The sequence below is a fragment of the Pseudorca crassidens genome, chromosome 5 (assembly GCF_039906515.1).
Source record: "Pseudorca crassidens isolate mPseCra1 chromosome 5, mPseCra1.hap1, whole genome shotgun sequence".
Classification (NCBI taxonomy): domain Eukaryota; kingdom Metazoa; phylum Chordata; class Mammalia; order Artiodactyla; family Delphinidae; genus Pseudorca; species Pseudorca crassidens.
The window spans coordinates 79,086,289-79,112,471 of NC_090300.1; the positions used below are offsets into that span (position 1 = coordinate 79,086,289).

The following is a 26,183-nucleotide window of genomic DNA, read 5'->3' on the forward strand; positions in this document are numbered from 1 at the left end:
AATGTGGACAGGATGTATGCTCTCTCTCAGGTATCTTAAAGAAGGGGAAAAAAAAGAAACAACAAAAAAAGATTGAGCTAGAAATTCCACAGTCTTCAACCTTGGCTGTACCTTAGAATCACCTAAGGAGTGTAAAGAAAATACTGATGCCCAGGCCCCACCCCAGACTCGGGTATTTTCTTAAACTACACCAGGTGATGGTAAAGTACAGCCTAGGAGAAGACCACCAGACTAGCTGACCCACTCTTTGTGGCCCTTCTGACTCTGGTTCTAAGGCATAGGCGGTGAAATATGTTTTTGTAATTATACATATTTACATTCTGATCTAATGTTTTCAAACTGTTTTCACATTTCTGTTTCTTGGACTTTGTCCACACTCTGATCCCTCCCCAGGGTTCAGACTTTCTGACAAATGAGATCATTTTTCAAGACATGGTCTCTTCTCCAGTTTTCACACAGAAGGCAGTTCCCAGCACCAACCACTGGAAAGGAATGCAATGAAGGATCTTCTGTCTGCAGCTGAGCAGGGTAAGACACACAGAGCAACAACCTCACTATTGTGGGCTTCAACTCTAGCTGGAGTGGTTCCTGAATAGAAAAAAAGACGTGAGTTTAAGAACAACATTATGATTTTTTTAATATAATGGTACTGCAATAACAGTAACTTTGAACGATTTGAAATGACTAAAAATACTATGAAAGGAAACAAAATATTTTTTACCTTGGTTAGATGCACTACGTATTTGCTATCTGTTGCTGAATAACAGATTACCCCAAAACTTAGTGGCTTAAAACGACAATAATTTATTATCTCTCATGGTTCTGTGGTCAGGAATTCAGACAGATACCAGCAAGGGCAGCTTGTCTTTGCTCTGCAGTGTCTGGGACCTCAGCTGGAAGAATCTAAGGTTGGGGACTTGAATCATTATCTGAAGGCTTGTTTCACTCACATGTCTGGCAGCTGATGCTGGCTACTGGTGGAACATGTGGCTTCCCCATGTGGCCTGGGCTTCCTCACAACATGGTGGCTGAATTCCAAGGGTCAGTGCTCCGAGAGCAAGGAAGCCAGATGGACTCCCCACTGCCATTATGACCTAACCTAGGAAGTCAAACAGTGTCATTTCTTCCATTTCTCCTATTGGTTGAGGTACTCACAAAGATGCGTTCTGGCTCAAGGGGAGGGAACATAGACTCCCATCTCTTTTTGAAGGAATGTCAATGTCGTATTGCAAGAAGAGCATATGGGATGGAATATGTTAGTGCAGTTATCTTTGGAAAATGCAATCTGCCCTACATTGCTTGTCTTAATTTTCTTACTCATTTTTTTTCGGATTCCTAAAATAACATGTGCTCATTGTAAGAAGAAAAATTCAATAAAAATCCAGAATTTGTATATTAAACTAGATTTCCTCTCCCATTTTACTATCTCAATCCCCCTCCCCACTATTAACAAATTGATGTGTATTTTTCCATACAAACTATATACATATATGCACTTTTTAAAAAAGAACATTATTCTACAACATGCTGTTTTTACTCATTATTATGTGATGAACAAAGTTTCATGTTAGTACATATAAAAACACCTAATTCTTTCTAGTGCTGGTTGTCATAGTATGGCTGTACCATAACTTATGTAATCAGTCTTCTATTAGTAGACAGTTAGGATGTTACAATTTTAAAAAACTATTACAAAGTAATGATGCAGTGAACATCTTTGTACTAGGTCATGTAGGGTAGTATCTTAAAAATGGAATTGTTCTGTTCAAAGGTTAGGCAGTATGCTATTTTTTGATACAATAAGAGTGGTTTTTTGTTTGTTTACAGTTAGTATCATTTTTATACATCTACATTAAGCAGGGTACACTTTTTTTCTTTGCAAATGGCCAGGCTTCTCTAGCCTTAACATGAAGCGAAGAAACAAACATTTGTTCTTAGGTGTAGAAGATGCTCATAAGTTTCAAAGGGAACTTTTCATTTGTTTAGAAAGTGATGAGTGACAGGAAGTAGGTGGTTATGAACAGAGGGGTTGATTTCCTTTTTTAATGTTTTTAGCTCAGGCTGATATGGAATTGAATGTGGATTCTTCAAAGTTCACATTGACACTTTGAAAGAGGCTCATCAGAAGGTGACGGCAAACTGGAAACCAGCTTGAGGCAAAAAAACAAAGTGTCATGTGTGACCCCAAAGTGAATAATAAAGATGGCACTACTACTCTCTGTACAGATGTAATACATGGACACGTAGTGGATTCCAGTAATATGCCCACCTAGCCATGCTTTGTTCACAGGTGGCTAATCTGTAATTTATCCTGGGGTTCTTTCCTCTTACAGAGATGGGTTATTAAAAACTTCTTTGCTGGGAATGAAGTTTTGACACATGCCACAACATGGATGAACTTTGAGGACATGATGCTAAGTGAAATAAGCCAGACTTACAAAGGACAAATACTGTCTGATTTCACTTATGTGAAATAGGCTTGAAGAAGCAAATTTATAGAGACAGAAAATAGATTAGAGGTTACCACTGTCTGGGAGTAGAGGGGTGCGGGGACTTATTGCTTAGGGGTACAGAGCCTCAGTTTGGGGTGATGAAAAAGTTTTGGAAAGAGCAGTTATGGCTGCACCAAATGGTGAATATAAATAACGCTACTGAATTGTACACTTAAAAATGGTTTAAATGGCACATTTTATGTTATATATATTTCCACACCAAAAACCCCACAAAAAACAAAAAACCCTTTGCTGGAGCAGGAGAGGTTGGGGCTCTGTCACTGTTCCCATGGCTTTGCCTTCCCTTTTGTTTTTAAAAGAACAACCTCTATTTTTAGGGATTTTCACACAAAGGCTCATGTGGGCGTGGGAAGTACTCCCAGCTGCCCTTCTGTTTCTCAGAAGCCCAGATGGAGGCCTAGCAAGTTATTTCAGGCTTAGGAAATATGCCAGATTGGAAATAGCGATAATTTAATCTCTCTGTATGTTAATTTCTTTTTATCCCTGCAAGCCGGGGACCCTGGAAACCTTACTTCACTCCCCGCCCCTCCAAGCCGGTTCTGGGAATTGCTGAAGGTGACGAGGGTAATTCCTCCCCACACCTCAGCATGCCCGAGGGCACCTTCTTGGCAAAAGAATTCCACTTCCTGCGAGTCTGAGGGTCACCTGGTCGCGTGGCCGCTGCACTTTGGCAACCCCGGAGCGCAGTCACGGTCTCTTGTTCAGACGCTTCTGCACCTGTCCAGGGGGCTGCGGACCAGTGGGAGCCGCGGGCTCCCCCGCTCCCCAGCCTTTCTCACTCCTGCGTGCTGTGTAACGCGCAGGTCCTTAGAAGCAACTGCAGTGAGTAGGCTCGCGTCCTGTCCCCCTAATCCCAGGGCTGGGCACCTCAGCGGGGGTGCGGTGAGCGAGCTGTCGAGGCGGTGGAGGCAGTGGCTGTTACGTTTGAGAGCATGCGGACCCTCCCCCTAGTCCACCCCCGCACCCTCACCCCCCCACCCCGCCCAGTCCCTCCCCACCCGTGTTAAGATTGCTGTTCCCTTCTTCTGGGAGCCCTCCTGGGCGGCGGCGGGTGCGCAAGCACCACCCTTGGGGAGGGGAAGTGTCTGCAGCCCCGTCCTTCTCCACCTGGACCCGAGAGTCGTGGCCCAGGTGCTCGAGCCCGGGCGGCACGCCTCGTCGGCGAGACAGCTGGGACCCGCGCCGCGCACACCTGGTTAGCCACGTGGCGGCGGGGCGGGGACTGGGCGGGCCCAGCGCTAGGAGCGGCCGTCCCGGGAACCGGTGAGGGCGGACGCCGCGCGGCTGGTGGGTGGGCAGTGTGTAGGGTGGTCTCGGGGCGGCTCCTCTCCCCGGGGAGCTCTGTCCTGTAGTCAGGGGGCCGGCTTGGGTCACCTTTGCCCGCCTGCTCAGGTAGACCCCCTCGCCGTCCCCTGGCGCGTCTACACACGGCCACTGGCACACGAGCCTCCCGCCGACCCCAGGGGTTCCTGAGAACTCGGTAAGGGCGGGGCCGAGGCTGGAGGGGGCGTGCGCTGCGCTGTATGGGGTTCCCGTAAGTAGGGGTGCCTGAGGGACGCGGGTCCCAGCGCTGACTCAGACGCGAAGGGTCGGTGCTGCGGCTCCGGAGCGGGTCTCGGTAAGTCTTTCACCACCTGCAACTGGCCCTAGTGAGCCGATGGTGCCCTTGCCCTGGACAAAGGGGTTCACAAGGATGGAGAGGAGTGTAAAACTGTCCTCAAGGGCTGGGCAGCTGGGCAGTTGGTTCTGACCCCCGTACTGAAGGAGCTCAGGGAAAAACAGAGAGCTGCAGGCAGCTGTGGTTTTCAAAGAACAGCAACATTTGAGCACAGGGAGGCTCTGAAGAATGAGTGGGATCTATCTGGGTACCAAAGAGGGAAGGAAATGTTTCCGGATGAGGCAGAACAAGGTCCCTCCCTCAGCCAGGGCCTTATCTGGTATAGAGGAAGGATGGGCCGTAAGGATCCAGGGAAGGAGGAGCCAGCCTGACCCAGAATCCTGTTTACCTTCCAGAGGGGTCTCCCCACCCAGACTCCCAGGACCCCCATTTCCGGAGAATGGCCCAGATGTCTCAAGTGCAGGAACTCTTCCATGAGGCAGCCCAGCAGGTAGGCCTGGGCGGTGTGGGGGTCATGAGCAAAGGTCACCAGGCAGGAAGCTGAATGGAAACATTACAGTGCACTATTTTAAAAGTAATGATCTCAGAAGTTTATTTTGGTATGCCAGCTTAATCGAGAAAATGTTACAGCCAATTCCTAACCATCTGTGCGCAAAAAATCTTCTTTGGTATTTGTAGTGGATTTTGAATCCTGGACACTCCTCTTCCCACCCCGTCCCACCCATGGAGGTTTTCCATGAACAGAGTGAGGACTCAGATAATATGAACTCCCGTTAATATTGAATCAAACCAATGTAAGAAGGTAATTCTATTTCTGAAAAACTCATATATGCTGAAGCCAAATAGATTTCTGGATTCTGTGATGTCTGCAGGTTTTGGTTTTTCTTTCTTTATCCTCTCCCTGCTGATCATTAGCGTTAGTAAACATTCAATGCAGGTATGGAATTGAAGTGGCTGCCCCTTAAAAACCAACCAACCAACCATACTTAGGCATTTGTCAGGAGGTTGCTTGCACCCAGGGTCTTTGCTCTGTAATGATCACTCAACCATGAGGTTTTTACTGTCCCTTGGATTTCTCTCATCTTTATAGAGAGGGGTAGGAGGGTTTTCTGGCATTATAACAGGGGGGAATGAGCCCCCCAGAAGGAGAGAGAATCAACTCATAGCCTCACACAGTAGCAAGAGAGCAAGGTCCAACACTCGGGAGGCCTGAGCCAAAGGGCAGAGGCTAGTGAGGCAGATGGGGTTCGGGGTTGGTGGGGGAATCCAAACTGGCTAGTTACCCCCTCTTCATGTACATGGGTACACACGAAAAATGCAGCATGGTGGCTGGCAAGTGGCAAGTGCTCAGCAAAAGGTACCGCTCCCCTTCGCCCTGGCAGGCCCAGAGCTGTATCCTCCATCCTGTACTGAGCTCCTTATATCCAGCCCCTGAAGTATTCAATCTGCTTAGAAATGAGGGACTAGAGGTCCGGAATAGCTCCTCAGAGATATTTCAGATCTTGCCCAGAGCTGTTTGCTCCTGAATGAAAAGGCCAGTGGCCAAGTTTTGAATGTGGTCAAGGACCCTTAGAGAACCTTGATTTATTTACTTTATTTAAAAAATTTATTTAGCTTGACCAGTCTCGCATCATACTGGCAATGCGTTTTCTTTGGGTTTGCAAGACTGTACATGAGTGTTTATGGCCCTAACATGTATTTGTGGACTACTTCCTAAATAATGGGTACTGTGTTAGGCATGAAAAGGGTTACCAGATGGAAAACGTGAGGCCCTTGTCTCCAGGGATTCCAAAAAGAGAGCGCTTGTTTCATCTCTGTGAGAGGAATCTGATAAGGCTCAGCTGTGATCCTCTTTCTGTTTAAAACCTTCAATGGCTCCCCGCGTCCACCACTCAGAGTTCAAACTCCTTAGGCTAGGCCCTGCACAGTCTGACCCAGCCTGAGTTTCGAGCCTGGTCCCCTGCATCTTACTCCTTCTACCCCACCTTCTAGACGAAGGTCACCATTCCCGAGGCTCTGTGCTTGTGTCTTTTCCCTATGCTGGTCTTTGCTGATACTTCTCTCTCAGCTGATTTGCCACTGGAACCCTCCAAGTACCTAAGGCAGTGTCTGGCAGTCAAGGGGTCAGTAAATGTTAGTGCAAGCTAAATTGCTATGAGTGCCTTAAGAGACAGTTGATTTTTATTTAAAAAACTTTTATTTATTTATTTTGGCCACACCGTGCGGCATGCAGGATCTTAGTTCCCTGACCAGGAATTGAACCCATGCCCCCTGCAGTGGAAGTGGGGAGTCTTAACCACTGGACAGCCAGGGAAGTCCCGAGAGTTGATTTTTAAAATGATGGATGTAAAAAAAAAAAAAAAAAAAGTGATGGATGTAAAGGCCTATGCGTCACCTTCCTCTCCATCTCCCTCTCCCTCAATCTCTGAACATTGAGGGATTAGACAGTGTTGAATGTCATGGCCTTTGCTGTTCATTATCTAGACATCTTTGAAATCTGTCCCTTTGTCTCCCTTGCACTGTCTTGTCCAAGGTATTACTTCTTAATTGAATTGTTCATACCTTCCTGACTTCTTTCCTCACATCTCTTCTAAAGTGATCCCTTTTTAAAGCATAAGTCTGTGCATTTGCCTCCTCTGCTTAAGGCTTTTCAGTGGCTTCTCACTGCCTTTAGAATTCAGTTCTGACTCCTTGCCCTGGCCCCCACAGTCCCCTGTGATCTGCCTGGCTTCCCCTGCTCCCTCTGGCAGCATGCTCTGTCACTGCACTTGCCGTGTGGCATTGAAGTAAGCTGTTTCTTTCCTGTCTTCCTTGAGGCTGTGAACTCCTGAAGTTCAGGGGCATGTCTTATTCATTTTTGTGTCCTCAGTCCCTGCCATTAGTGCTCAGCATATGGAAGATGCTCAATCAATGCTGGCTCTACTTAAGGGAATTCACCTGGTTAGGGATTGAGGGAGCTGCTGTTTGTATTACATCTTGAAGTATCAGTGGTAAAGTTGGGAAGCACATCCCTGAGGCTGAGAGGGTAAGAAAATGATAATAACTACCAACTTATTATGGGCTGAACATTTACTATGCATTGTCTTCACAACAACATTCTGAAGTAGATATGATTATTTTGGTTGACAGATGAAAAATGGGGGTACTTTGAACCCAGGCATAGTTGTTGCCAAGGTCCGGGTTTTAATCCTTTCTGCTTTATGCCTCCTGCCCCAGTGGCCCGAGCAAAGCCTTATGGGAACAGAGAGCAGGCTGGATGGCTGATATGTTCGAAGTGTCTGGCCCTCTAGAAGTTTCCCATGAGCTTTTTCTCCCTTTACTCCAGGTCTGGGAGGCAGGAATTCTGCTAAGAGCTTTGAGGCCTGAAGAGCACGGGACTAAGAAGGCAGTGCCCAGTGGAAAGTAGCTCTCAGGAGATTTGGCAAGAGTGGGGATGCTTGTGAGTTAGGTGGAGGGGTGAATGAATGGATTCTTTTTTTTTTTTTTTTTTTTTTTGCGGTACGTGGGCCCCTCACTGTTGTGGCCTCTCCCGTTGCGAAGCACAGGCTCCGGACGCACAGGCTCAGTGGCCATGGCTCACGGGCCCAGCCGCTCCGCGGCATGTGGGATCTTCCCGGACCGGGGCACGAACCTGCGTCCCCTGCATCGGCAGGCGGACTCTCAACCACTGCGCCACCAGGGAAGCCCAATGAATGGATTCTTGGTTTGGCTTTACTCATCTCAGGACCAGATGGGGTAGCTGTGTGTGTGTGTGTGTGTGTGTGTGTGTGTGTGTGTGTGTGTGTGTGTGTGTGTGTGTGTGTGTGTGTGTGTGTGTGTGTGTTGGTCAAGGGGACCAAGTGAGAAGAGGCTGTATATCTGAGAGTTGATGGTGCTGCCTGGGTCCAAGTACTGGCTCTAACCCTTTGTGACTCTGGGCAAGTTACTTCACCTGGCTAAGCCTTCGTATTCTCACCTATGAAACGACTACAGTAATAGAAAGTACCTTAGGGAATTATGAAGATTAACAGAGATAATTCATGTAAATGTTTAGTATAGCGCTCAGTTCATAGGACGCAGTCTGTAAATGTTGGCTAATAATAAAACTGATGCGGGGAGTATGTGTTTGGTCCACGAGGTAGTGATATAGATGGTCAGAGGGTTCAGTTGGCACATGAATGCATGACTCAGCACAGCAAGGTCAGGTAAAACACCTAAGGCAGGAGTCCCAAGTCCGGAGTGATTCCCTCGGCCAAAACCAGAGTGTGGTACATTGTGCAAGACACTATGGGCAATGTGGGGTGGGCAGTCCATTGAGGAAGATGGGGTGCTTTCTAGGCCTAGATGGGTCTGGAGTGGTTTGGGAATGTGTGTGTGTGTATTTGAGGGCCTGTTGAACCTGTGGAGGTGCGAGTCTTTTTCTGGGAGCCTCTGTCCCCAGGCACTGCATTGATGTGCAGTGTGGTTGGGTGGTGGACTTGAACCTGGAAACCTGGGTTCTGAATTCTGACTGTGCCACTAGATGTGCTGGGCCCTTGGGCAAGTTACTCTTGGGCTTGCAGTCTGCGTCTACAACTGCGAGACGGGGTGAGCGTACCTGATTTTCAGGGTTCTTATGCCATATGCAGAAGGATCTGGCCCAGTGCCTGTCACGTTGTGAGCACTAAATACAGTGCATGTTCAGTGATTGGATGAAGCAGGTTTCACACTGAAACCCAGTCGAGTAGGCTGTTTGTGAAACATGGGGCTGGAAAGCTAAGGAGCAGCTGGTGCCAGAGGGAGGTGAATGGAAGGCTGATGACCTTCGATTCCATGCGCGTCTCCGTCAGTCGCTGGACAGAGAGGACTGTGACAGACACGGTGTGTCAGGAAGATGAAGCTGGCAGGAGAAAGCAGATGGCTGGAGACAGGGAGAGAGGGAAAGTAGACATCTGTGCGAGGTCTGAAGTCCAGCAGGACCCAGCTGTTAGTGTGGGAAATGGGGAGAAGTCAGCTCAGTGTAACAGGTATTTACTGAGTGCCTGTTCTTGCCTGGATCTCCAGCTAGTGCTGCAGATATTAAAACAGAAACCTCTTAATTATGATGGAATAAGGGATGCCTCCCACTAATCTGATGTGCTATTTCCCTTCTCTTAGGGTTGGACAGTCTCCAGAAAAAGTTAAAGGGAAGCAGTGTCATGCTGTGGCCCGAGAATGGGTCACCCAAAGCCTCAGATTAGCTAGTGCAACTCATATTCTTTCTTCTTTATCTGGCTGGAGACTTGAGCTCCAGCAGGAGTGGGTCTGTGAGGACTCTCTTCTAGGAAGTCTGTGGGATAGCTTCTGGCTGGCCTGAGCTAGTCACCCTAGAAACAAGCCTGATGCAGACCCAGCTGTGGCATCTGGTCCACGTTTGAGCCAGGGTACCAGCCGCCTCTGACCCTGCACCAGGACTCCGCCCCGCCAGACTCCCTGCCTTACCTTTCCCTTCTCTGTGCTCTCCTTTGCTCGTTCCCTGTCTTCCCCTCCTCAGTTCAGTGGCTTAACCTAGGTTAGCTCAGCGTGGCAAGAGAAAGAAAGAGAGTCTGGTCGAGTTGTGAGGCTGAGTGGCACCAGCAAGAGAGGCAGAAGGAAGCGAACATGTTAAGAGACAGGGGGGGTACAAATTATTGCAGCGAATAACTCTCAGACTCAAAAGAAAAAAGAGATCCTCTGAGATCTTAGAGATCCTCTGGTCCAGGCCCCTTGCTTAGCTTGTCAGAAGAGAAGCCTAGAGATGTTTAATGACTTGCCCAAAGATACATACAAAGAGTGGCAGACCCTGGTGGGAACCAAGCCCATGACCCCCTGACCCCATAATACGGCTCTGGTTGATCTTAATGCAGTCAATCTTTAGGTTATAATTTTGAGCATTGGTCTCAGGCTTCATCGCACAAGCTTTGCTCGTTTTCTGTGCCCTTATTAGCCAGTGTACAGTGACGAACTGACTTATATTTTTGCTATGCGTTTTTCAGGCCCATTTTAGCATCTTTAAAAAGCCAATATGCAAAGCAAGCCTTGGCAGCCACATGCTAGGTAACAGCATATTGCTTTGTTAGACTATAGAGAAATGAATGCATCTGAGGAGAAAAGGGAACCTAGGACAAGACTGTCGTGTTAGCACCTCTTGTACAGATAGGGAAACTGGGGTCCAGGGTGGTTGGGTGGAAGAGAAGGGCTCACATCTGGGATTCCTGGAGCCGTGACCCCTATCACCCTCCCAGCTTCTATAGGGCATGAAGCTTGTAAAGTTTTTAGCGATTCTCTTTAGTAAAAAGGATACAAATACAAAATTAGGTGTAATCTTTGGGAGGGACTTAATGCAAGTGAAGGGTGTTGGAGACTTAAGCTATTAGCTTCACTGTGAAAGACCAGTGGTACCCGGACAGAACCACCTATGTGAGGTGACAGAAGAAAAGAGGCTATGGTGCTGGAACCTGGGAGAGAAGAAAGGGCAGAAACCACTCTCGGGGTTGAGATAAGTCTGCAGCTTGCATGTGGGCTCTGTCGCCCTTTCCTTCTCTTTCTCTGTTATCTTCACCCCTTTCCACTTTACAGCCCTGTGTATCACTTAGCCTAGGAGGTCAACCCTGAAAATGACAGTGCTCTGAAAATGCTTCATATTTGTAAAAAGTGGAATGGACACATTTTCTGGATGAAGGTTCCCTAGAAACTAGAATGAAAGTGATTCTTCACTGAAATGAATTAGGTGGGATTGTCTCACTTGTACCCACAGGATCTTCATTTGTAGAGGTGATTGAGTGAGGACACAGAGAAATCAGTGCCATTGGAAGAAGAATTTATTGCTTACATTTCCCAAGAGAAGGAGGAATGCCATGCAGGGCCACAGGGGAAGTGTCAGGTTCTGGTCAGGAGACAAAAGCAGGAATGAAGGGAAAGCCTGGGCCAGAGCCTTTGTTGTACCCTGGGCAAGGCAGGGCAGAGCGAACAGCTTAGGACTGGCTGGTTTGAATAGTTCTGGTGGGCTTTGGCTATAGAGATGGTCTCTAGTTTCCTAGCACCTGGCCTGGGGATGATTTAGGGCAGGAGAAATACTGGCTCGTTGTGTGAGAATTAGATAAAGGAGGTGGCTTGGGGAATATACTCAGAATTGGTAAGTTTGCATACGAGAGACATGCTCCTCGCCAGCTGTTTCCTATCTATAAGAACTGGTTAGCCCTGGGAAGGTTCGTCTCTTCCCTGATCCATAAGATTGATTGATAGATTGATTGATATTTTTGGCCGCGTTGGGTCTTTGTTGCTGCACACAGGCTTTCTCTAGTTGCAGGGAGCGGGGGCTACTCTTCATTGTGGTGCATGGGCTTCTCATTGCGGTGGCTTCTCTTGTTGCGGAGCATGGGCTCTAGGCGCGCAGGCTTCAGTATTTGTGGCACGCTGGCTCAGTAGTTGTGGTACACGGGCTTAGTTTCTCCACGGCATGTGGGATCTTCCCAGACGAGGGCTCAAACCCATGTACCTTGCATTGTCAGGCGGATTCTTTTTTTTAATTTTTAAAAATTTATTAATTTTATTTATTTATTTTTGGCTGTTTGGGTCTTCGTTGCTGCGCGCAGGCTTTCTCTAGTTGCAGCAAGCAGGGACTACTCTTCGTTGAGGTGCACGGGCTTCTCATTGTGGTGGCTTCTCTTGCTGTGGAGCATGGGCTCTAGGGGCTTGGGCTTCAGTATTTGTGGCACATGGGCTCAGTAGTTGTGGCTCGTGGGCTCTAGAGTGCAGGCTCACTGATTAATTTGAAGCCATGGTAGCCTAGTGACCCTCATTTAGCCAAAAATAGTTATGTCTGGTCCAGGTGATAAATTTGCTCTAAAGTGAATCCCAGTGTTTATAGAACTTAAAACAGAAAGCTGTGACTCATTTTGAGTAGCTTTCCCTTTTTATTTTAGGCAATTATCAGTAGAAAAAAAAAAAAACAACATATAAACAAACCCCAAAACCAAAAAACAACAACACAAAGCAAAGGCAAATTCTAATTTTTAAAAAAGATACACAAATGTTAGGGACAGACATTAATTTTACCAGAGACTTCTCTATTTTTAAGTAGACTATATTTCCAGTACATTTAAAATGTGATTCAAATCACATCCATCCACTGCATAAAATGAAGTTGAGTTATAAATATATTACTAACTTGAAGTCAGCATTTTATTTTTCAAATACTTCTAATAAAGTGGTAAATTTTTCTTCAAATAAAGATGTTACTATTTTTATTATACACGTACTACATGCATGCAGTAAAAAAAATTTTTTAAACGAGAGAATTATATAAAATTAAAAGCCTTCTTCCTCTGTTCCTTCACCACCGTTCCCCAGAGACAGTCACCAATGGTTTCTGGTTTTCATTTTCCCTAGTGGTTATCATTATAACTTTAAATAATTTATTTATACCTCAATTTCTAGACTAAGTTATCAATTTATTATCAGTTTACTTATTGCTTCCTGATATTAAAAAAGAGGACATTGGCACATTTACTCTTCCTTCCATTTCTCTCATTTCATTTTGAATTTTTTGTTAGTTGGATTATTATTTTTACATTGTCAAGGTTTATAAAATTTATATATTTTTCTGTAATTGTAATGAGTATTTCCATGTTTGTTATAGTTGTTTATAAAAATTTTACACCTATAAATAGTACTATAAATTTACAATAGTAAGATGTATATGTGTGTGTTTAACTGAATAACCAAATGATGTTATTAGACTCATGGAGAAGAAAACACAAGCATAAGTTGTTAAGGCTTTGCTGCTTCTGAGCTACAGAGTCTTAATTTTTTTCAAGTTCCCTTTAATTCTTCTGGTTCATATGCAGCTACTGCTGTTTCTTATATTCCATGTCACCTTTTTTTGAGTATAATTCTCTTATCTTTTGGGTGACAGGAATTTTTTTCATATATGGAATAGTGGTAGTAAATTACTCTTTCCTTTTCTAACTATAGAAGTATGGAAGGCCAAATTGTTTTCATGTATTTAAAAAACAACATTTTACAACAGATTGGATGCAGAAGTAGATATGGGAATCCAGCTGTATTCTATCAAGCCAGACATTAAAATGATCTGCAAAATGTATAACAAGGCATCTCTTTTCACTGAATATTTTTGTTTGGGAAAGTAGTTATTTTTCATGCAAACATGTTACTTATTTTAACAGATAATGGGTTTATTATTATTATGTTTAAATGATTAATAAGTATTTGAAAATATCGCCCTTTAAGTTTCTAATATGGTGAATACTGATAGTTGTAGCATGCATAAACAAAAGCTCTTTGGGATCCTCAGTAATTTTTAAGAATGTAAAGGGGTCTGGAGATCAAAAAGTTTGAGAATGGCTGCTCTAGAGATTAAATATACATTTAGGGTTTCCCTGGTGGCACAGTGGTTGAGAGTCCGCCTGCTGATGCAGGGAACACGGGTTCGTGCCCCTGGTCCGGGAAGATCCCACATGCCGCGGAGCGGCTGGGCCCGTGAGCCATGGCCGTTGAGCCTGCGCATCTGGAGCCTGTGCTCCGCAACGGGAGAGGCCACAACAGTGAGAGGCCCACATACTGCAAAAAAGGGAAAAAGAAAAGAGAGAAAAAAAAAGAGAAAAATATACATTTAAGAATTTTCAGTTTGTTTAGAGTTAATATTGTGCCACTTCAGTGTAAAATGCAGGAACTTGATAATCACATAGGCACGTTTACCAACCCTGCCATCCAGTCTTTTATGCTATATACGTTACTTCCATCTACATGATAAAGCCTCCAAGATAATGTTATGCCCAATGATTGCTGCGGCCTATGTCTTCTCCTAGCATTTGCTGGCTCTGAACTTGGAACTTCTCAGGTGCCTTGGAAGGCAGCTCTTCTCTTGGCTGCCCTGGGCTGCTCTATCACTTGCTTTTTTTTTTGCCCCTCCAAGCCCATCTGCAGGAATCTCTCCAAATGTCTGATCTGCTAGTAGCACTTGGTTTTTTCCCTTTCTAGTTATAACTATAGTTTCATACTTTCAAAAAAAAACAACACATCTTTTCTGTCATTGTCATGGTAATTTGGTAGGAAAGTGCATATTCTGCTACCTTAAAAGAGGTGTCTAATGTCACTCTCTAAAGCACATTGTATTCATTCATTCATTCATTTAACTAACACATTTAGTAAGTATCTGTTCCATGTTAGGCACTAGAGGTACAAGAGTGAACAAGCTGTTCTTTAAATATGTCTGGGCTTCTTTTAAAAAATAAAAATTGCTTTTACTATTTATTTATTTTTAAACTTTTGAAATTTTGATAACATTTCACACTTGTAGAAAGTCACAGCAGTACAAACAACCACCATATACTCTTGACTCAGATTTACCAGTTATTAACATTTTGTCCTTTTGCTTTATTATTTGTGTGCTCTCTCTATATATATACATATATTTCTATTCCATATATATAATATATATTTTAATACCTATTATATTCGATTATATATATTTTTTTCCTGAACCATTTGGAACTAATTTGTAGACATCATGTCCCCTTATCCATGAATACTTCATTGTCTATTTCCTGAGAATAGGACTTTTCTTTTACCTAACCACATTATATTTATCAAGATCAAGACCCTTAGGGAACTCCCTGGTCCAGTGGGTAGGATGCCACACTTTCATGGTCAAGGGCCTGGGTTCAACCTCTTGTCAGGGAACTAAGATCCCACAAGCTGCTTGGTGTGGTCAAATAAAATAAAATAAAATAACCATAGTCCATGCCTGGATGGCTGGACTATGGAATACTAAAAAAAAAAAAAAAAAAAAAAAAAAAATCAAGACATTTAACATTGATAAATCCTATTATCTAATCCACAGTTTCACAGTCCACTTTTGCCAGTTATCTCACTTATATCCTGTAGCTTTTTCTCCCGGACTGGGAGCCCATCCAGCATCACGCAGTGCATTTAGTCATCACACCTCTCTAGTCTCATTTAATCTGGAATGGTTCCTTAGCCTTTCTTTGTCTTTCGTGATCTTGACCTTTTTTTGCAAAACACAGACTAGTTTTTTTTGTAGAATATTTCTGAGTTTGGGACATGAACTCTCATGATTAGATTCAGGTTTTGCATTTTTGGCAGGAACTCATAGAATGATATTGTGTTCTTTTCCAGGCATCATATCAGGAGGGAGGTACAGGGTTTCCACTTGTCTCATTATTGGTAATGTTAACTTTGGTTACTTATTTAAGGTGGTGCCCACTAGGTTAATCCACTCTAAAGTTACTAATTTTCCCTTTGTAACTAATAAATAATTTGTTGGGGATACTTTGAGACTATGGAAATATCCAGTTCCTCATCAGTTTTCTACCCATTAGCTTTAGCAAACATTGATGATTCTTGGCAGACTCAGTTATTACTGTGATGGTTGCAGAATGGTGGTTTTCTAACATCATCATTTCTTCTACATATATTACTTGGTCTTCTATAAAGAAGAATTTTCCCTCCTTCCTCTTACTTTAATTTATTCATTTGCTTATATCTGTATGGACTCAGATTCTTATTTTTTCCATGTGTATTCTATTGCAATTATTATTGATTTTGATGTTCAAATTGTTCCAGATTTGGCCAGTGGGTGCCCCTTCAAGCTGGCTTCTATGTCCTTATGACACATCCTCATCATTTTTAGGAGCCCTTCCTTACTTTCTGGCACAAAATATTGTAGGCTTATTTTGTACTTTTTCTGCCCCGGCCCTGAATCAGCTATTTCTCCAAAGAGCTCTGGCTCCTTAAAGTGAGAAATGGTATTTAGAGACCAAGATCTGGGTGCTAGGTATGTTCATTGCTACTGGGGTATCTTGACTTACAGACCCTTTAAGTAGACAGATATATATTTATAGATATAGATATATAGATATGTATAGATACATCTATCTCTATATATTAAAAACTATAAATTCAAACTGATACCTCTAATTCTAATTTATAACACCAGGGTTCATTCTTCTTTCCTCTTTTCTTAATTTTAACTACCTTCTCCAACAGTGAGAAACTTGACGCCCAGTCGGTACATTTACTTATTTGCTTAGTCCTGCAATTCATGGAAAGTAGATTCAGGAGTGGTAACTCCTACCCCTGCAAAAAACAAACTTTCTATCTAGAATTTGTATTAGTTTGTAGTTAGTTATTTGTCTTTAGACTGAGAGCACATAGTCAAAGTGCTATGTTCAAAAGTTAACTCTGGGGCTTCCCTGGTGGCGCAGTGGTTGAGAGTCCGCCTGCCGATGCAGGGGACACGGGTTCGTGCCCCGGTCCGGGAAGATCCCGCATGCCGCGGAGCAGCTGGGCCCGTGAGCCATGGCCGCTGAGCCTGCGCGTCCGGAGCCTGTGCTCCGCAACGGGAGAGGCCACAACAGTGAGAGGACTGCGTACCGCAAAAAAAAAAAAAAAAAAATTAACTCTGCTCAGTTTTTTCCACTTTCGGTGTGGTTATATTATTCATTAGAATTATAGTGAGGTTAATTGGTTTCTCTTTGCATTCTGTTTTAATTTTTCTCTCTCATCCTGTCGATTTGATTTGATTTTGAGTATATAAAACATTGATGTGATTCCAAACGTCAAAAGTACTTAGTACATAAGAATCCTTAAATGAGTATAGTATTGTCTGATCCACTGAAGCACCTAGAAAAATACATCTATTGCAGTTGATTTTTAGCTGGTTTGCCTGTTACTGGGGGAGGGCATTAGGGTCTGTGTTTCTCCTCCTGATGTTAAACTGAGGTAGACTGTCTAGTGGCAGCCTGAGTCTCGCAGGAGGGCTCTGTCCTTTGGCCAAGGAGGCTGGGAAGGGAAGGGGAAGCTCTGCTTGTTTAGGTGGCCATGGCATCGCTGCTGTGGGAATTTAGATCTGCGGGGTGCTGTCAGGTGCCCAGAGCATTGTGTCTTTGGGTTCTTCATTCTGAGCACAGAGGTGGCCGCTCTGTGGGGAATGAGCGGCTGTATAGCTCTGAGAGGCAGAGCTCGGGCAGGGGCCCCACCAACATCAACGCTGTCACAGCGTCCGCGGGTCTTGCCACTCCTGGGCCTTTGTGGTTGCTTGACCAGGTTGTGCCTTGGGAGATTCCCGGCCTTGGACCGGGATGCACGAGATGGAAGAGCCACAGATCAAGCACCGGGAACTACTGTTACGGAGACACTGGCTTTTGAACCTGTTCTGTGCAGAAGAGATCCGCACAGCCACGAAGATCTCACATTTCTAGGAGTGCCTAAATCAGTGCTGGCCAAGCGTGCTGCCCAGATTCGAATCCAGGGACATCAGGCTTTGGCCACTCCATGTGGGTCCTGCGGAGCAGTTCCCATTACCAGCTTCAGTCAGGGTAGCAGAGCGCTCATCGGACACCCATTCTCGAACTCCTAGTACAATACAGAAGGGGCCAGCTGCCCCAGCGCTGGGACTGGGCAGGGTTTGGAGAGAGGCAGATTTCAGGCTGAACTGTAGAGCAAGGATTCACCTGAAACATGAGGACGAGGTACCAGGGCAGATAGAAGATGCACAGTCAGTAAGACCTCTCTTCTTTCCTTTCCTCCCAACTTTCCTGAGGAAATCCTCACCCCCATTTAAAACTGCCTGATGTGCTTCACGCTAACCAAAAAAACTTTCACGATTATCACCTCATCTAAGCTGCGCAGCCCACCTTGAGGCAGGTATGTAGCTACTTGCATCGGATGCAGGTACCACAGGGGGCTGCTGGCCCGTGGAGCCCTGCTGCCCCCCTGCCCAGCTGCAGCTTGTGGTGCCTGTTCAGAGCCAGAGGAAAGGAATGTGGCACCCACTCTGCTCAGTGCGTCACAGTTCAGCAGCAGCTTGGGATATTCTCTGATGTGCGAGTAATAATTAAATGATTAGCTTTCAGAAAGCAAGCTGCTGGAGCATGTGTGCGTGCTCCAGGTAGACCCAGTCTTTGGGAGGAAGGGGCAGGCTATGTCTTGCTCTGATCCGCTCCTGACCCCAGTGGGCAGAAGCAGAGTTTCTTACCAGTCTCCTTTCCTCCAGCTGCCAGGAGAGAGAATACGTGTTTTCTCACATTTCAGATGTGTTCAGTAAGGCCTGGAAGGTGGCCTGTGGGAGGGCGGTGGCTGTTTGAGACAAGAGGCTCCTGGGTGGGAGCTCGCATCATTGCCTGTAGCAGAGCTTTTCTCTGTCTTACTCAGCTCCACTTGCTGGATGCAGGAAGTCACGTGTTTCCCACTCTGGACACATTTCAGGTGTGATTTCCCTGTCTTTCTAGATGCCCTGCTCGAGTGTGAAGATTCTCATGGGAGAAAGACTTCTACCTCTGAACTAAAACACCCACCAGGTGGCCGTGCTGTCTCCAGTGTGGGGTGCAGTCCTGGGCTTAGAGGGCCTGGCTCCTTGTTCTGGGAGGTTGGGAAGGAAAGCCCTAGCAATGAGCAGCGCACAGGTGCAATCACCCGTGGCCAGACTCCAAGTCTCTGTGCCCTGGAACCTGCCAAGTTGTCCCTGCCAACCTGAGGGTCCTCAGGAAAGAGAGGAACCTGCCCCTTGAGGATGTTTGTGGTCCCCTTTCTGAGGGATTGCTTTGCCCCTCACTTTTCTGTCTCTTCTTTCTTAGTTTCCACCCCTGCTTCCCAGTAGCCTCCATACTGGGCACAGCACACATCCTACGGCCACCTGCCTTTCCCCGCAACCTGTCATGTCTGTCGTGGAGTGTTGAATGAGACTCTTGTTATTTTGGAATTGATGACTGGGGCCCAAATCTGAAGACAATGAGGTTCTAAGAGAGTTATCAACAGTTGGTACCAAGCACAAGATAGCCCAGAACTGGCCCAACTATCACCCCCTGTCACCCCAGCTATTCCACCTCCCTCTCCCTGGGCAACAGAAATGACTAGGGAGAGGCACAAAGGGAGAGTCTGTGAGCCACGGCCTTTGTGGGAGGGCATATATGAGACAAGATGAGCTTCCTTACCCTCCCATAAAGGAGGGGGTTTGGCATGCGGTCCCTGAGTGGGGGGGAGAAGCTGGTATTCTGTCCTCCTATTGGATGTCTGCTTATGCTGCAGACATGGCTCTGCCTGCAGCCTCTCTGCGCAAGAGCTGAAGGGGATCGGAGAGAGCTGGCAGGACAGACAGACAGCAGGGTTGGGGAGTAGCCAGTTGTGATACTGTGATTTATAATAAATAGATATTTGGCACAGAGCTCCTAAAACCCTTGGAATTTCCTAAGTGATAAAAGTGATAAGGTGTCTTGATATTCATAGCAAATGCCTTCAGACACCACTGGGTTTATATTAGCGAGGTGACTTTTAGAATCACCTAGGATGGAGGCTGGTTACAGAGGAACCAGCCATGTGATCGGAGGGTTGGAACTTTCAGGGTAGGGGAAAGGAGCTGGAGGTTAAATCAGTCACCAATGACCAGTGATTTAATCAGTCATGCCTATGTGATGAAGCCGCCAGAAAAACCCAATAAAGAGGGTTTGGAGAGCTTCTGGGTTGGTGACCACGTGGAGATGGTGGGAGAGTGCTGCGCTGGGAGAGGGCATGGACCTCAAACCTTTCCCTAAACCCCCTCATCTAGTGGCTTCTGAGTCATATCCTTTCATAATAAGCTGGTAATCTAGTAAGTAAAATGTTTGTCTGAGTTCTGTGAGCCGCTCTAGCAAATTAACTGAACCCAAGACGGGGGTGGTGGGAACCTCTGATCAGTAGCCCGTAGGTCAGAAGCAGAGTGACAACGTGGACTTGGGATTGGCATCTGAGGGGCAGTCTGGTAGGACTGAGCCCTTGACTGTGGGATGGCACTGTCTCTGGGCGGGCAGTGTCGGAGTTGTCTTGAACTATGGGACACCCACTGGTGTCAGAGAATTGCTTGGTGTAGGAGAAACCGCCCCCCACTGGCACTGGTGTCAGAATTGAGCCGGCCCGATGGTAGTTACTATGCAAGGGAGCTGGTTTGAGCTGCCTGTCAGGCCGGTACTCTCCACAAGACCAACCCTGGGGCAGTGCAGAAGGCTGAAGGCGTCCTGAAAGTGGGGAGGCTGGAGGGTGTGGTGGGCCAGGGAGAGGTGACAAGCATGGGCCCCGTGGGTTGGCGTTCTGTATTGATGTTGGTGGCAGCATGTCTGCGGTGGGGGGGGGGGGGGGGGGGCTGGGAATTGTCCCTTGGGGTCTCCCGAGTACCTATTTGTCATTTTATTCTAGGGTTCTCCATCTCATCCTGGCTCCCCTTTTTGGTGCTTTTGTTTCTTCTGCCTTTTCTCTCATTGGCTTATGTCTCTCTCTCTCTCTCTCAAAACATCAGGGCCCCAACCTTGGGTCAAACTTAGGTGTTTCTTGCCAGTATCAGATGAGCAGGGTTTGGGGAGACTTAGTTGTGTTCTTGTGTCACTTGGTAAGAAAAGGTATGTGCACTCCTCTAAATGTCCTGAAATAAACTGTCATGACTTGGGCACCAAACCCATTTCAAACCCTGTATACCTTCACTTACACCTTTATTCTCAGGGTAAAGAGTCTCCTAAAGTTTCGACCTCATTCATCTGTGACGCACCTTTAAGGCTGATTCAGTCCAGTGAGATCCAGGGAGTGAAAAGCTTTTCATACCCCCATTAGGTAAATAAACAAATAAACAAAGCAGGTTTTACAGGGGAAATATGAAGGCTGTGATGACAGAGGAATACAGTTTCTAAAATCACAACAGGAATTTTAAGGGTAAAGCAGAGGTACTCACAATTAAGCGAAATCCAGGATGTTAGAAATTGCACCTGAAACATTGACATTTAGGAGAGAAAAGGGCCTGTGACCTGCGGTGCAGGTTTTACAGTCTGGGTTGGGGAATTCAAACCCCAACTGTGGACCTAGGCTGGTTGTGTCTCTTCTCCAGGGCTTGCTTTCCTCGGCTGGCTGCAGACAGGGGCCCTCTCCCTGCCTCGCTCCCGGGGTGACCTGAGCACCAAAGTGGGGAATTGATGTGGAAGCTGAAAGCACTCCCTAAATTATTACTCTTTGTTGCTGATAGTTGCTATTGTTATGACTGTTTCTAATAAATAGTAGCCCTGTAACAAGCCATGGTAGGAAGCGAACACAAGTAGAGACGGGAAGTTGGGCCAGGTCCTGAGTTTTGAGATTAGGATCCTAGAAAACAATCTTACTTACCACAAAGTCCCTTGGTACCATTTGTTCAAAGATAAGCATAGGTTGGCAGGGTCTTTGCTCTTAGCCAAGATCACTGTTCTCATGTTTATTGACTTTCAGGAGATTCCTCATTAGTGGTTTGCAAAAGACAGATGCACAGAGATATACAGAGATGAAAGGTGTTTCAGCTGGTGTCAGGAGCCCCCCGGCCCATCTGTCCTGCGTGGCTTCGCTGATGGCCCTGGTGATGTCTTGAGGCCCTTTTTTCACCTGTAGGTGTACGATACAAGGGGGGAAGCTGGGATCCTCTCCTTTCGTTTTGACTGAGCATAGTTGACCTTTGGCCTTGGTCCTAGATCATGAGCGCACCCATTGTTCTCAGCTGTTCAGGGCCTCTGCCCCTGACTCTGGACCTTAGATGTCCCCTGTCCCTTGACTTCTCTGCCATCTCCCTGAGGTTATAGATCACATACGCGCACCAGTTAGACTTAGTGCACACGGTGGGTCTTAGTTGGGTGCCTCCCTTCCCCACCCCCAGGTGAGAATCACTTCATCACTGCTGCAGTAGTTTGAGGCCATTGGAAGAGTCCAGTGATGTCTGAATTTAGGTTAATTACTAAACCTGTGCAGGAGCAGTTCATCGTATGAGTGGCTACTGATGTTGTTTAAGATCGTTTTAGTATTTCCATAAGGTTTAGTCTTTTTAGTGAAGAGTTTCTGTATGAGTGTACTGTAAGTGCCTTTGTTGTTTTTGAATTGGAAAAATGAGGAAAGCATCTGTTTCACCACTTGTTAGCCTGTGATTCTAGACGACTGCCAGATGATGCCTTGGGACCCTGGGGTATGGGATGGAAGGGCACTTAGGGATCACCGTACCGGCCAGGGTTCAGTCAAGAACACAGAAACTGCCCTAGATGTTTTCAACAGAGGGAATTTAATACATAGAGTTCATTACAGAAGTGTTAGAAGAGCCAGAGGAGAAAAAGGTAAGTAAAGGGAGGTTCCCCAAAGATTAGTAACTGCTGGAAGCTGCTCTTCCCACCAGGAAGGGAGAGACTGAAAGGGAGGATGGTGTCACCCAGAGCTCCTGACCGATGTCAGAGCTGGAGCCCAGCATCCCGCGCTCACCCGCATCCCAGCGGCTGGAACTCAGTCACGTGGCCACACCGCCTGTAAAGAGACTGGGAAATGCAGTCTCCCGAGTGGCCGGAAGGAAAGGGAACCGAGTTTGCTGAACAGCTTGTCTGCGCTGCAAACGGCGCAGGAATTGCTATGCGCACAGGCCTGCAGGGCATGGCCCAACAGGAGAGCTTTAAAGCTGAGTTCTCCCAGCCCCCACCTCCGTTCCCTCCCCGCTCCAGCCCTCCCCACTGCTGCTGAGCTGACTCCTGTGTGCCCTGTTTTCAGGAGGCTCTGGCCCAGCCCCAGCCCTGGTGGAAGATCCAGCTGTTCATATGGGAACCAGTGCTGTTCGGGACCTGGGATGGTGTGTTCACGTCCTGCATGATCAACATTTTTGGGGTTGTCCTTTTCTTGAGGACTGGCTGGCTGGTGGTGAGTGATGAGCTGGTGGCCCTGGAGCCTCCTGTGGGCCTGGGGCATTTAAAGCTCTGTCACCCTTGGGTATTCCACAGTGTAGTCAACAGATTCCTGAAGCATTGATGCTCCGGAAGCACAGAACAAGATCCAGTACATGGAGTAGCTAGTATTGCTTTTTAAATGAGAATCCTGAGAACCTGGGCCTCAGACAGAGGTTCCTGTGGAAGCCTCACCATGGATTTACCTATAGGAATATGAGCACGGAAGTCAGGGCACATTGTGGGTGGGACTAGAGGTGGGTCAGAGAGAGCAGGCTGATGGCAAGTTTGCCTCCAGTTTGTGACCGTCTCCAGCTTTCCCGGTGTTCTTTAACTCGTCTGATGCCCTGCCTGGAGAGGGAGAGGCGGAGGGGGAGGGGAGGGGAGGGGGAGAGGGAGGGGGAGGGGAGGGGGAGGGAGAAGAAATTGTAAAAACCTATGGTTCTCCTCCGTGCCTTTCTCCTTACTTTCACACGGAACACTTCACTTGACACTGCCGGTCACCAGATTTCTCCCCACATCAAGCAATTCTGTGGCACCAGCTGAGTATCCTACAATGTAACTCAATTCTGACACTACCTGGAGAGAGCATCAGATCCCACAGGTTAAGGGCTCCATCCCACAAAGCTGCCCCCACCCACTTCAGCTGCCAATCACAAGTCCAGGTTGTCACCTATGCTTCTGACCGAGGCTGTGCATCCGGGGTTCCCACGACCCCCCCATTCCCACGACCCCCTCATTCCCATGACCCACGCCCCCCCAGATTCCATTAATTTGCTAGAGCAGCAGGGAAACACTTATTTATGTTTATTAGCTTATTAAAGGATTATGATCAAGACAGGGCAAGGTCTGCAAAGGTCCCAAGAGCAGGAACTTCTGTCCCCGTGGAGTTGGGGTACATCACTCTCCTGGTATGTGGCTATGTTCACCCACCTGGAGGCTTTCCAACCCCATTCTTTGGGGATTTTTATAGCAGCTTCATCACACATGATCAATTATTAACTCCATTTCTAGCCCCTCTCCCCTCTCTAGAGAAGTGTGTATATGTGTGTTGGGGGTGGTGCTGGTGAAAACTCCAAGCTTCTAATCGCGCCTTGGTCTTTCTGGTGACCAGCCCCCATCCAGCAGCCCACTAACAGCGACCTCATTAGAACAAAAAATGCTCCTTGTGGTTTTAATCGCTTAGGAATTTACAAGGGTTTTAGGAGCCCCGTGTCAGGGATGGGGTCAAAAACAAATGTTAGAACAAGAGATGCTTCTAGTGCTCTTGTCACTTAAGAAATGACAAGGTTTCAGGAGCTCTGTGCCAGGAACCAGGTGCAGAGACCAAGTTGACCCTTGAACAACATGGGTTTGAACTGCACGGTCCACTTATGCTCAGGTTTTTTTCAATAAATAATACAGTACTGCACGGTCCACGGTTGGTTGAATCCGTGGAAGGGAAACTGCAGATAGGAAGAGCTGACAATGGGACTTGAGCATCCGCAGATTTTGGTATCCAAGACCAGTCCCGGAATTAATCCCCCTGTGGGTACCTAGGGACGGCTGTATATATTTTCTATCATCTCATGGAGGCAGAGAGAGAGAGGGGTATGTGTTTATGGTAAGAAATTGGCTCTATGATTTTGGGGGCTGGCAAGTCCCGAATCTGTAGGATAAGTGAGATGCAGGTAGGAATAGATGTTGCAGTTTTTTGAGTCCAAAACCTAGAAACTCAGACAGAACTACTGTGTTGCAGTCTGGAGACCAAATTCCTTCTTCTTCGGGAAGCCTCAGTCTTTGCTTTTAAGGCCTTCAACTGATTGCATGAGAACCACCCACATTATGGAGGATAATTTCCTTTGCTTAAAGTCAGCTGATTGTGGGACTTCCCTGGCGGTCCAGCGGTTAAGACTCCGCGCTTCCAATGCAGGGGCCGCGGTTTCCATCCCTGGTCGGGGAACTAAGATCCCCCATGCCACGTGGCGTGGCCAAAAGATAAAAAAAAAAAAAAGTCAGCTGATTGTACATGTTAATCCCATCTTAAAAATACATTCACAGCAACTTCTAGACTAGTATTTGACTAAACAACTGGTCACCATAATCTCGCCAAGTTGGCACATAAAGTTAACCATCACATCTGCAAATTCCAGGGGATGAAGCTTCACTGTTGTGGGGTGTATGGGGTTCTTAGTCCTCTTAGGAGGCCTGGTTGAGGCCACACCTTCCTCAGCTCTTGCTCTACTCCGTACCCAGGCCCTTAGCTCAGGGTTCAGCCTTAGCCATAGCCAGGATGGGTCTGAAAGTTTTCTTTATTAATGTGTGGAAAGCTTAGAGCAAGGTTAGCAACCTCTCTGGTGTGGGTGTCTCTCATACTCCTCCCAAACTTACAGGGGCCCCCACTTCCAAAAACACAAATCCTCCAGCTCAGATGCCATTCTCAGGCTTCTGGGATCAACCTCCGATTTTTCCCCTTCCCGGACGCCACCCCACTGCCCAGCGCCTCTCCAGCCTGTGTCCAGGGGAGGCCCAGCAACCTGACTGCTGTGGCAGAGGAAGGCCTGGCACCGACAGCCTGGGCCCCTGGGCTCTGCCTCACGCAGGGGCTGCTTATGGAACGGTGGAAGGAGAGAGGGGTAAGCTCTCTCTATTTCTATTCTTAAATCTTAGGGCCTCCTCTTAACCCTCTTGCTGGGTGACTTTTTTGAGAAATGGCTATCCAGAAGTGTCAGTCCCATCCCCAAAGTGAAGTACAAGTTGTGTTAATTATTTATTGCTGCACAACAAATTATCCCAACACTTAGCGGCTTAAAGCAACAAATATGTGTTGTCTTGTCGTTACTGTGGTTCAGGGATCCAGGAGCAACTTAGCTGGGTGCCTCTGGCTCAGGGTTTCTCATGGGGTTGCAGCCAAGCTGTCAGTCAGGGCTGCACTCTCATCGGAAGGCTCCACTGGCAGAGGGTCTGTTTCCAGGATCACTTGTGAGGTTGTTGTCAGGCTTTGTCACGTGGGCCTCTTCATAGGGTTGCCTCAGTAACTGCAGCTGGCTTCCCCCAGGGCCAGCAACCTAAGAGAGAGAGAGGGAGCAAGTGCCCAAGATGAAAGCCACGGTCTTCTCATACGCTCATCTCAAAAGTGACATCCCATCACTTCTGCGGGGCTCTGCTCATTAAAAGTGAGTCACTCCATCCAGCCCCCGCTCAAGGGGAGCAGATTACACAAGGGCACGAATGCCAGGAGGTGGGGACCACTGGGACCATCTTTGAGGCTGCTATCACACAAATACATCCTTTTGTCCTAAAATGATCTGTCCTTTTCAATTCTGACATTAGTTTTACCTGAAAAATCATATTTGAACATGGAAAGAAAGGTAAATGTGA

General features: G+C 46.6%; 1 protein-coding gene across 8 annotated transcripts in view; it reads left to right on the forward strand.

Annotated features, from left to right (window-relative positions):
* The first annotated feature begins 3,114 nt into the window (after nt 1-3,114).
* The window catches only part of SLC12A8 (solute carrier family 12 member 8), a 133,253-nt gene continuing 110,184 nt past the window's right edge, over nt 3,115-26,183 (forward strand). Inside the window, exons 1-3 of one of the 8 annotated variants that reach the window (XR_010943693.1) lie at nt 3,115-3,335; nt 4,527-4,621; nt 22,654-22,800. Coding sequence is in view for 7 of the 8 variants with exons in the window: in XM_067738640.1 (XP_067594741.1) it covers nt 4,571-4,621; nt 22,654-22,800 (198 nt within the window). In the remaining variant the exon portion in view is untranslated. Of the gene's footprint in view, nt 3,336-3,611; nt 3,709-3,778; nt 3,994-4,526; nt 4,622-22,653; nt 22,801-26,183 lie in introns of those variants that run through there. The other 7 variants (XM_067738640.1, XM_067738644.1, XM_067738643.1 and 4 more) reach the window with 7 other exon arrangements.